At 40.3% G+C, this 12,565-nt stretch overlaps 1 protein-coding gene across 2 annotated transcripts in view; it reads right to left on the bottom strand.

The window, feature by feature from the left end:
* Nucleotides 1–12,565, bottom strand: part of LOC148038157 (uncharacterized) — a 97,671-nt gene that overhangs the window by 25,865 nt on the left and 59,241 nt on the right. For both annotated transcript variants that reach the window (XM_087669672.1, XM_087669678.1), the window contains 2 exons: nt 7,959–8,054; nt 7,550–7,686 (listed from right to left, as the gene is read on the bottom strand). In XM_087669672.1, coding sequence (XP_087525798.1) covers nt 7,550–7,686; nt 7,959–8,054 — 233 coding nt within the window. The remainder of the gene's footprint in view (nt 1–7,549; nt 7,687–7,958; nt 8,055–12,565) is intronic.

Here is a 12,565-nt window from a genome sequence, read left to right as displayed (position 1 = left end):
GTTTTATGACATGGAATAAAATGTGATTGTTTGTTGAATCTATCAATTATGACCCAAAACATATCATGACCTTGAGGTGTTCTTGGAATACCTGAGATGAAATCCATTGTGATAGATTCCCATGGATATTTGGGCACTGGAAGAGGTTGCAACAATCCTGGAATCTTCTGCCTATCATACTTGGATTTTTGGCATACCAGACAAGCCTCAATGAAGTTATGTGTATCTCTTCGTAATGTTGGCCAATAAAAGTAGCGCTCAATTGCACTTAGAGTGGCTGCCCTCCCTCTATGCCCTGCATAAGGGGGTTCATGACTTTCTTTAAGCACCTTTTGTCGAACAGGAAGAGTGACAAAAAGGCGATTGTTCATGAGAAGGTAACCGTCTTTGATGGAATAATCTGGATGAGAACCTCCTTGCTGTAAATTTGACCAAATTGCTGCAAAATCAGTATCTTTATCATAAGTATTCTTCATCGTTTGAAAATCTTCATAATGAGCCACTGTAATAGTTGCAATGCGAGGCACTCTAGAAAGTGCATCAGCAACTACATTTTGTTTCCCTGGAGTGTACATAATTTGAAAATGAAACATAGACAAGAAATTTTTCCATCTTGCATGTTTCTCCTACAAATGCTTTTGAGTCTTGAAATACTTTAAGCTTTGATGATCTGTTCTAATAAGGAATTCATTGCCTAAAAGATAATGTTTCCATATCTTTAAAGCATGAACCACTGCTAAGAGCTCCTTTTCATAAATGTCGTACCTTTTCTCCACATCATTTAGACGGCGGCTTTCAAAGGCTACAGCATGGCCTTCTTGATTTAGCACTGCACCAATACAATCACCGCAAGCATCTACTTCCACCACAAATGGTTTTACCAGATCTGAAATGATAAGAACAGGTCCAGAAGTAAGAGCTGTTTTCAGCCTTGTGAAGGCTGCCTTCTCTTTTTCCTTCCATTGAAAAGACATCTTCTTTGTAAGGTCATGAAGTGGAGAAGCCATATGTGCAAAATGCTTGATGAAGCGGCAATAATAAGAGCATAAGCCAAGAAACGATCGCACCTCATGTACATCATGAAGATGAGGTCATTCTTGAATTATCCTGATCTTTTCAGGATCCATCTGAATCCCTTCAGAAGAGATGACATGCCCAAGGTAATTTATTTTATGCATGAAAAATTCACTCTTTTTACCATTTACCAAGAGTTGATTTTGTTGAAGTAATTGTAGAACAATCTCCAAGTGCTGATGATGCTTCTCTTCATTCTTGCTAAAGACAAGAATATCATCAAAGAAAGTACCAACATATTGTCGATGCTCTCTAAAGATGCGCTCCATCGTTCGATTAAAGGTGGCTGGTGCATTGGTTAATCCAAAAGGAACCACCAAGAATTCATAAAGACCGTATGAAGTGCGGAAAGCAGTTTTGTGTACATCTTGTGGTATTACCCTAATTTGATGATAACCACTCTTTAGATCAATGCGGCTGAAAACCTTTGAGCCTCCTAGACAATCCAAAATGTCGTCAATTCTGGGAATAGAAAACTGATTCTTCACAGTGATTTTGTTGAGGGCTCGATAATCAATGCACATCCTGAATGTGCCATGTTTCTTTTGAACAAGAAGAACCGGTGAACAAAATGGTGAGCTACTTTGCCTAATTAGCCCACGGTTGAGTAGGTCACTGCCCAGAATAATATCAATATGATGGTCTTCTGGCCTTTCTGGGGAAAGCTGATAAGGAAGATCTTCCGAAAAACAATCTTTATACTTTTCCAAGAGCTGAAGTCGCTCTTGGTTTTCAGCATTCATATTATCTTTTACATCAGTGACATAAAGCAAACAACATTGAACACAATCCTTAATTGCTCTAGAGACTTGCATATGGCTTACCATAGGTACGGTGTCTCCAGAAACTCCAGCTTGGATCTCGTACTTCTTGCCTTTGTTGGTGAGTTCTACCTTCTTTTTCTGAGAGAAGATGGTTGAATCTACTCTATGATTCCAGGGCATGCCAAGAATCACATCGCAACCATCAAGGTCTCCGATACAGAAGGTATCTTCGTCACTGTAGCCTTGAATTTGAAACTTGAGCTTGCCAATGTAGGGTATCACAGGCTTCACTGCGTCACCTTCATCAGCATTTAAAGCTTCGCGAACTTCTGCCGAAGTGTCCATCTCTTCATTCTTTAATCCAAGCTCTTTAGCTAATTGCAAGGAAATGATATTTTCATTCGCCCCAAGATCTATCAAGAATAGTGCTTGCTTACCTTGCAACTGTCCCCAAGCTTTTAATAATTTGCGTGTCTCTGGAGTGTGAGTTGTGTTTGCAACTATATCACTGATAGCATTGATTTTCACTGGCAACTTAGGCTTATTGTCAGAAACCTTGCTTTGTCCCTTGTTTGGACATTGCTTCGCTATGTGGCCTGTTTGTCCACATTTAAAGCACTTCCCTTCTTTCATGAAGCATTGCTTTTCTTCTTCGGAAAGTTGCTTTGCTTGTGGCTATATATTGGAGCGAAATTGAGGAGCATTAGGAGGTGCATAGGGCTTCATCTTCTTTTGATTTGATGGCTGCTTTTGCCGCTGTTTTTGTCTTTCATTTGAGGCTGAATACTCCTCATCATCAGCTACTCTCTTCTTATCATTCTTTTGGAATGATTTGTTGCCATTGTGCTCCATTTCCCATGTCTCAGCATGGTCAATGAGTTCCCTGAGACTAGAACAATGATAATGATTAAGAGCAGTACGAAGTTTAAAATGCAAACCTCCTTGAAACTTCCTAAGCTTTTCCGAACTGCTGATCTTCTTTAAATGTTGGACCTTCAAAAGTAGCTCCCAAAATCTCTTGGTATAGTCACCTAGTGACTCATTTTTCATTTGCCAAAGCCGATCCCATTCCATTTTTACATCTCTTTTGAAATGAACAGGAAGAAATTGGCTTTGTATCATGCGAACAAAGGACCGCCATGATTTTGGGGCAACATGATCATATTCCAACCCCGTCCACCAAGTATGGGCTAAGTCAGTTAAATGTAAAGCTGCAAACTTAATCTTTTCTTTTTCTTTATACTTATCACGACCATACAAAATTCGAAATTGACGAATAAACTTCAGAAGAAGATCAGGATTTCGGAAACCATCATACATACTGAACTTGATCTTCTTTTCAAGTTGAGATAGTGACTTAGTCTTCTTCTTCTTCTTCTTATGCCTTCGTCCATGCCCGGATCTTGAGGTTGAAGATGATGAAGTCCTTGATGGGGATGAAGATGGAGACGAGGGTGAAGAATGTCGACGCCTTTGACGATACATACTGAACTTGATCTTCTTTTCAAGTTGAGATAGTGACTTAGTCTTCTTCTTCTTCTTCTTATGCCTGCATCCATGCCCGGATCTTGAGGTTGAAGATGATGAAGTCCTTGATGGGGATGAAGATGGAGACGAGGGTGAAGAATGTCGACGCCTTTGACGATGATGAGGTCTTCCATGAGAAGGATGTGACTCTTTGTCACTAGAAGAGGGTCCATCAGAGTAGGCGCCAGATGACTTTGAAGAAGAGGATGAGCTTCGACGCGATCTCTTTCTTTGTCTTGAAGTAGAATGGGACTGCCTCTTAGAAGTAGTTGGACTTCTTGATCGGCTCCTTTCATTGGTATGGCTTTGCCTACTTGAAGCAGACGGGCTTCTTTCCTTGAATTCTTTGGGATTTTCAACTTTTTCTAGTTTGAGAAGTTTGTCACGAATTTGCTAATTTTCCTCTCTAAGACTTTGAATGGCTTGAAGGATAGCACTCGACTGATCCATTGAGACTCTTAAGAAAAAAATATGCTCAAGCACTCAATGCAAGGGCTGAAAACAAACAAACTTATAATTGTAAGCACTACCAGTGTTAGGGCGAGGACCGAGCCAAAGCTCTGATAGCACTGTAAATGCCCAGAACAACGTAGTATACTTAACAATTATGATATTCGCTTGTTTTCGAGATTTAATATAAAAGAGAATGAACACTTAAAGCTGAAAATGAAAATTACTCACAAAATTACAGCCATGAAAATGTAAAAGTAATGGAGACAAGATTGAGGGTTGAAGATGGGCAAACCCCCCCCCCCCCCCCCCCCCGAAGGAATGTATTTCTACTCAACCCAAGTCCCTTAGGGAAGAGCTCAGTTACAATCAACCTGAGAGTGAGGAGAAGTAATTCTCACTCTCACAAGATCATGCAAAGATGTACAAACACACATGCATTATCTATTATGCAATGATAAGAATTGATTTCTTTACAGTATGAGAGAAGAAAGAGAGGAAATCAGCCTTTCTCCATCGTTGAACAGTAGTACATGGATAGGGCTTGCTTCTTGTTGCTAAAATGCAAGAAAGAGCTTGAGAAGGAGGTGCTGTAATGAATTTACAGGCTTGTTGTCCTGTAAAACAGCAGTGATAGAAGAGGGAATATGGAGGAATTTGATAATGGAGAAGTAGGGGATGATGATAGGGATGGATGGGGCCAGTTTCTGGCTATCTGTGGGTGGGAATATGGAGGAATTTGATAATGGAGAAGTAGGGGATGATGATAGGGATGGATGGGGCCAGTTTCTGGCTATCTGTGGGTGCTGTACATGAGTTTACAGCAACGAAAAATGATGCTGAATGAAGAAAAACGAGCTCTTATTTATAGGAGAGGGAAGAGCTAGTACAAAATGGGAAAGTGGAGTAGCACAAGACAAGTGTCTAGCCACATGTCATGAGATGTGACAAGTGGTGGGACACTTGGAAACTTGTGTGACAAGTATCTTGACACTTGTCTCTTCTCTATGGCCTTCCTTTTTGGGCTGAATACTGTCAAGAATAAAAACAACCAAATTTAGTAAGCACAGTCAGAGTACAGAACTTACTATTTTTAGAATGAAATCCCTATTTTTTAGGACTAGCATTTTTAGGCTAATTCGAGGCTCCTAAAATTTAGGGACCTCCTAAAATCTAGGGATCTCCTAAAATTTAGGGGGCCCTCCAATATGGGTGTCATATGAAAGCTTTTTCCGTGTACATCGCAAAAACGGTATCAGAATCTTCATGTGACTTTCCTATGCAAAGAAATGTGCATTTCAAGCTTTCAGCCCACACATGCACATTATACAAGCATTTCATGATCATGCCATCTTGTTGATTGTAACTGTCTGTTCTGGTGGATCTAGCCCAAACTTCAAGGCATCAATATTTTCTGTGTGCAAGTCTAACCCTGATATGCGTGAGTTCTGGTTACAGGCGCCCAATCGGGGCATATAGGTGGAAGTGTGAACTATCTTTTCTCTAACCCACCGCGTGGGTCCACCATAACCTGTGACCACTTATCAGTGGCCAGCTCCAATACACTTTTCTTTATATCTAATTAGTGCAAATGAAATAAATTTAATAAATCATTATATAGACAAATCAATGAAAAAGGATACAAATTCTGTTTCTATAGAGTTGTGACAGAGAAGAATGCAGGAGATAAAAAGGAGGAGGAGGATAAGACAAATGCATTTGAGGCAACCAAAGGCAAGGAAAAGGCCAATGTGGCCTCTAGTGTGGTCATAGAGGAGCTTTCAGATACAGAGGTTGATGTATTACGTGCAGTTGATTATGATGCCCTTGTATGTCACATGTACGATATGCAAATTACCAAGGCTGATGTGATTGATGCACTTTTGTCAGTTGATGATGGCGTCACTCAAACTTGGATTGTAGACTCTGATGCCTCTTTTCATGTAACTCCTTGCTTGGAGTGTTTTGCTATATTCAACGCAGGAAGTTATGGAAAGGTGTATCTTGGAAATAACCATGCTTGCATCATTGATGGGATTGGCACTATACACTTGTCTTGAAACAATGGTCAAGAGCTTGTGTTGAAAGATTGTTGGAAAGCTCAGCTAGGGATGTGCAATAGCAATTCGAGGAGAAGTGAGAGTGACGGATGGTGAAAGTAAGTTAGAGAGAGAGAACCAAGTAAAAGTACATTAAAAACGTACTCGACAAATTTAACATCACTGAAGCTAAGCCTTTTGGGGTACCCTTACCTCCTTATCTTAAGCTTAGTAAAGCCAACAGCCCAAAAATCGACGTGGAAGCAAATGCTATGAAGGGAGTCTCTTATGCATCAGCTTGTGGCTCTCTTAGGTATGCTACGGTTGCTACTCGCCCAGACATTGCTCATGCAGTGGGAGTTGTTAGCAAGTTTATGTCAAATCCTGGCAAAACACATTGGGAGGCTATCAAGTGTATTCTTCGATACCTAAAGGGTACACAAAGAAAGTGTATTTGCTATGTGCAAGGTGCACTTAGTTTGCAGATTTATTGTGATGTAGACATGGCAGGTGACTTGGACATTCATAGGTCCACCAGTGGATATGTCTTTACAGTTGCTGGTGGGGCTGTTTCTTGGTTTTCCAAATTACAGAACATCGTCGCACTGATACCACTGAAGCTGAATACATATCAGCTACTGAAGCTTCTAAGGAAGCTATATGGTTGAGCAGACTTACTGAGGATCTCAGCATGTCTATGGGTACTACAGTTTTGGGATGTGATAGCCAGAGTGTTGTGTATCCAGCTAAGAATGCCATGTATCATTCACGCACAAAGCATATAGATGTGCGATATCACTTCATTAGACAAATTCTGAAAGATGGTCAAATCACATTGACCAAGATCAAAACACAAGACAACCCTGCAAATGTTCTCACTAAAAGTCTAAGCAAAGCTCAGCACGAGCATTGCATACGACTAGTGAGAGTTTGTTAGAGGTTCACTTCGGACCTTTAAGTGGGAGGTTGTTGGGATAAAGGCCCGTTTAACCTTCTATGTATAGTACACGCACATTATTTAGCTGTACATGTGAATGCACCCTTACGTGCCCTAAGTATAAATACATTTTATTCTTTATGTACCAACACATTGTTGGTACACTCATATCGCATCGTACTTTCACTTGGCTCTTTCTCTCTGACTTACTCTCACCAGCCATAGCCATTGCAGTTTTGTAAGAAGCTGATGCCTATGCAAAGCCTTTCTGTACTGGAGGCTGAATAAATGGCTGATGTAAATATCCTACTTCTACAAAAAGCACAACCTCGTCCTGACCTCAATCACTCATGTGAATGCACGGATCCACTGTGCTGGGCTGATCTGCTGCTCCAAGATACGATACTAGGCTTCAATTCCACATGTAATACTAAACTGATTTAGTGGATATAAAATGCAAAAAGATGCATTTATTATGTCCACCAAATACAACAGCCACAAGGCACTCTGGTACATGAGAAATGCAAATGAGAGAGTTGAGAACTTAGTTAAATAATGTTAAATAACTAGCCATTTGCAAGACTTCAGTCTAATGTGACGATTTTATTGTTGTAATGATGCCCCATAAAGAAAGTTTCGTTTGGACAACCAAGCAATGATATGCAAGCTCTGCTGGTTTCCACACAATTATGGCCATTCATATCTCCATTAATTCAGAATCCAACCAATTATTCAGCAGATTTGTCTGTTCGACCTACCGTCTAGCATTCTTGGATGGAGCCCATAGTATGCATATCACACACAAAAGTAGGAAACTGATCAAGTTCCAGAAGGCCACAATTATCCATTCATTTTGCCACCTCTCACCAAAGGGATCTGTTGCCTTGAAGAACAACTGCAAAGTCAACAGGAACAAATCAAAAATCAAGTCCTGAAAATTAAATTTTAAGTTACCCAGAAATCGATGTGAAAAAACTAGTTATGATGCAACTTCATGAGGACATTATTCTACCAGTGTACCAGACAACAACATTAAGCTTAAAAGTCATCCTCCTAAGGCACAACATACTGAAGATATAAAAGAGAAACTGAACAACTGTGTTCACGGTTTCAAGGTTAAATACTAAGAAAATCAAGCACATCTCTCAATTTTGGATAGTGGTGAACCTCGTATCCGATCCATGCGATTGACACGACCACAACCACGGCCAAGGAATTTGTGAACTTTCTGTACAGCTCAAGTTTTGCACTCAATTTTCTTGCCTGCAACAACAAATTGCTGTTACCAATTCATAAAGCATCTGCATGTTTCCTAAACCAGCATTCTCCACCACAACAGCTAACTACCTATGCCAGAACAAAGTAGGCCTGTTTTGCACAAGAATCTTACAATAATGGCAGAATCAATTACAAGAGCTTGTGTTTATGCAAAGTACTGCATTAAACTTAGAAACCTCTCTTTCCAAATTTCCAAAAGTCCACATAATCTTATACAGAACAATCAAATACTAAATCCAAAAAGAAAGTCAAAAGAGCTGCTAATCAATTGACTAACCCTTTGTAGAACCCACTACGAGAAAGTTTCAGAGCATTTCAAAAATGAAGAGTTGAACCTGAAAAAGGGCCCAAATGCTCTCTTAAAAAGGACAAGGCAATCAAGCATCCACGCAAGCAAGTTAGCAAGTTGCTGTTGCATTCAATGATTTCTTTAGTCTCTAACAACTCCCTAATCAAGCCAAATACACAACTATTCTACCCATCTGGGTGTGGGCTGATGGTGAATGACAGCACAGCAATGAGCAATCAGTAAGCATAAGCTGACTTGCATAGCTGCTAGTATCTAAGTAACCTATTGAACAGAGTGTTTTTTCAGGGCGAAAGTTTGCAAATTGAGCTGTAAATGAGATCCCAAAAAAAAAAAGGGCTGTATTTTGTGGCAAAAGACACCTTTTTTGCCAGTATCACTAGAAACTAAACTTTTCAAGGCATTATATCATCATACATGTCAACTTTCTTCACTTCCATATACCAGTCAATCTACCTATGGAACTACTATTGAGTGTGTGGATTTGTAAGAAAATGTCAGGTTTTAAATAGTTCATCAGAGTCTTCAAACTGGGCAATGAAGCTGAGGAGTATATTGATATGATGTGGCCTTAAAGGGGAGGAAAGCAGAACTATTGAGCCATTGACAGGCCCGGCAGATTATGATTGAAAATAGACAAGGGGAGTTACACCCCAACCAAAATCCACATTATAGAACCAACATATCAGTATGGTGGAGTGTAGGTGGAGAACGGTGGCATTTCTATGGCGAGGCTCACACCCCTCCCCCTCTTTGACTCCATACTATCCCATCTCAACTTCCCTCTGACCACCATCCCCTCATCCAAAGCGTGTTGGCCTTTGTGCTAGCTAGCCCTTCCTCATCCGCATCTTCCAATACTCCCCTCTCATTACCTATGGAAGGCAATGTGAAGCACCCTCTTCATCTTTCTCTCCCAATAGCCCTACACACCCACACCCACCACCAATCCCATTGGTACCATTTTCTTTTGCTCATCACCAATCTTTGATGCATCTTTAAGCTACAATGGCTGTCTTTTGGGAGCTCTTGTTGCCCAAATACTTACCAGCTTAAAGGATATTTTGTATTTACCTAGCATTCAGAAGAATCTGTTATCAATGTTAGTCATTGCTACTAGAAACTTTGAAGTTCGCTTCATTGGGCCACAATGTGTGGTTAAGGGCACTAATGATGATGATGATGTGATTGTTATCACTCGTACCTTATGTTGTGGCTTGTATAGACTCAATGTTTATGATAAGCAACCTTGTTCGGATGCTATGGTTGTGGGTGCTTCCCCCTTACATGTTGTTAAGTTATGGCATGCTTGATTTGGGTGCTTGAATTTTACAGTTTGTCATGCTTGTACAAAGATGATATGGTGCCCGATTTGCTCGAAATGCATGTGCCTTGTAAGCACATATACAAGGGGGTATTTTCTTACCAAAATGCATAAATTCAGTTTTCCCAAGGATGGGAGTGCGGTTGCCACACGGACATTGCAACTTCTGAATAGTGATGTATGGGGTCCTACTCACTCCCTCTCTTAGTGGATACACCTCCTTTGTTACCTTCATTGATAACTACACACATCACACTTGGGTGGTTGGCTTGATCCCCAAGTCAAAGGTATTCTCGTGCTTTCAACATTTTATTGTCATGGCTGAAAACTCCAATAGCTGCAAATTGGTTACTCTCCGCACTAATAGAGGAGGGGAGTACATGTCGAAGGAATTTGCAACATTTCTTTCTTCTAGGGGCATTATTCATTAGTGCCCTACACCTGTAGAATGGTCTTTCTGAGCACAAGAATAGATCTTCTGTGGAGATCGCTAGATGTATGCTTAAAGGAAAGTCTTTGCCCAATAAGTTTTGATTGGATGCAATTCATATAGCTTGCTATGTGCTGAATCGTTCATCTACTCGGGCATTAAAGACTATCATGCCTTATGAGGTACCAACTTGTGCGTGGATTGTTAGATGTTGGGATGAGTCGTCCACCTTGTGTATCTTGCATCCCTACTAAGCAACATAGAGATGCAATTCCCAACAAGGCTTCAACACAAGCAAAGGAGCCCTTGGAGCTTGTTTCTACAAATTAATGTGGATCAATGTGGATGGAGACCCTAAAAGGGAGTCTCTACTTTATACTAATTGTTGTGGATAATTACAATAGGATGACATGGGCGTATTTTCTAGCATTTGCAGCTTTCTCACACTTCAAGGATTGGCTCATCTTCAAGGAGAACCATTCATATAGGAAGCTTAAGACAACAAGATCCAACAAGGGTGGAGAGTTTGTCTCCAATGAGTTAGCTCGGTTCTGTGTGAATCAAGGGATTTATATGGTACAAGAAGATTATCAAGGGATTTATATGGTACAAGAAGATTCATTCTTACTTGATTGGCCTAGGCCTTTAGAACAGCCCAATTGAGAGCACTCTGTACATTAGACATGAGGGGCATGCTATTCTCATTTTGATCTTGTATGTTGATGATATGCAAGTTTCATGATTCATCCTCCAAGAAGATAATCATAAGTTGTGAAGCTATTTTCAATGAGTAACTTATGGGTAGCACATGGTCTCGGGAGGATACTGGGAGGATGTGGTCACTAGAGGGCGTTAATGATACAGAGTCATTACTCATTGCTTTTCTTTTTCTATATGATGATGAACATCCTTCACAGGATAATATTGACTCTTCAACAACTCAAGATTCACAACCTGCACCTATTATTGTTGATGATGACTTTGGCTTTGATCTTTATGTTGATCTTCCAATTGATAATAAGCATGGTACCTATCATGTTTATGATGCTGATATTATTTAGAATGCTCTCAATATTTGTGAAAACCATGTCTCTTATAGTGATACAACATCATCAACACAAAAGGAACAATGGCAAGAGGCTATGGAAGCTGAGTATGAAACACAGAGTGAACTCGGCAAACATGGAGAAGAGAAGAGAAGAGAAGAGAGAAGAAACTCTGATGAATTGAATAATGAAGACTTGAATCATGGAGTGAATGTGATACAAGGGAACAAGGGTGCTGTAGCACAAGGAAGATAATGAAGACAGCCACGAACCGCAATGTCCTCCATAAGGGGTGTGAGGGTAGTGGAGAGGCTAGAGAGAAGCTATGACGGACTGAATGAATCAACCGTAAGGAATGAATGAGAGAGTGGCCTATAAATAGGCACAGTCATTCTAGAATGGTGCCCCTTTTTGGGGCTGCAAACCCTAAACGCAAAACACAGAAACGCAAGCCACTTGCACTACTAACTTGATATACACTTTGATACTGTTGAAGGGGGAGGGGGGGTTTGTTTTGAGGCAATCCAAGTACATTGGACAGTTACTGTAGTGTTTCCAATTTGTGGACTATAAACCTGTATCTACTCCAATCGAGTTGGGCTTTTGTTTTTCTCTTGAGGATGCTAGTGATCCTTTTGACACTTCTCTTTATCAACGGGCCGTTGGATGTTTGATCTATTTATGCAATTAATGGCCAGACATTCAGTATGTTGTATTCTAGTTGAGCAAATTTATGCATAGCCCAGGCTCATAGCATTGGCAAGCAGCTAAGCGTATCGTCCAATACCTCAAAAAGCACACAGGCTTTGGGGCTGTTTTACCCTTGCAACACCTCTACTTCCTTCCACGCTCTTAGAAATAGCGATTTAGCAAGATGTTTTGACACGAGAGTGTCCACTAGTGGAAACTATTTTCTACTTCACAATGCATGCATCTCTTGACTAAGCAAGAAGTAACTTATAGTGGCCACTTCAAGTTGTGAAGCTGAATACAGGGCAGCTTTTATAGCTTCAATTGATTGTGTTTGGCTCAAACACCTTTTATCAGACTTGCATATTGTACTCCATCAACTGCATGTATCTACACTAGCAATCCGCGCACATTGGCACTTGCAAGTTCCAATATTTCACATAAAAACAAAGCACATTGAGGTGCATTATCACTTCACTCACAGTGTCTCTTGAGTTTATTTTGGATTATCTTATGGCCACCCTTAAAAGTGTACATTCAACGAAGGATCTACAGCAAGATCTTACCTATGATTGACAAATCATGCAACATTCCCAAACATTGTGGCATCCTGCAGATTTTCCAACATCACCGCAAACCAAAAACGTGTCAGATCTTTGTTAAATATCTACAACCTATAAACATCATACACAGACACCT

Source organism: Lygodium microphyllum, chromosome 3 (assembly GCF_053477565.2).
Source record: "Lygodium microphyllum isolate KBCC chromosome 3, Lygodium_microphyllum_v1.1.10, whole genome shotgun sequence".
Taxonomy (NCBI): Eukaryota; Viridiplantae; Streptophyta; class Polypodiopsida; order Schizaeales; family Lygodiaceae; genus Lygodium; species Lygodium microphyllum.
Note: the sequence above shows the minus strand (reverse complement) of the source record. Positions and strands in the feature narration are given on the sequence as shown.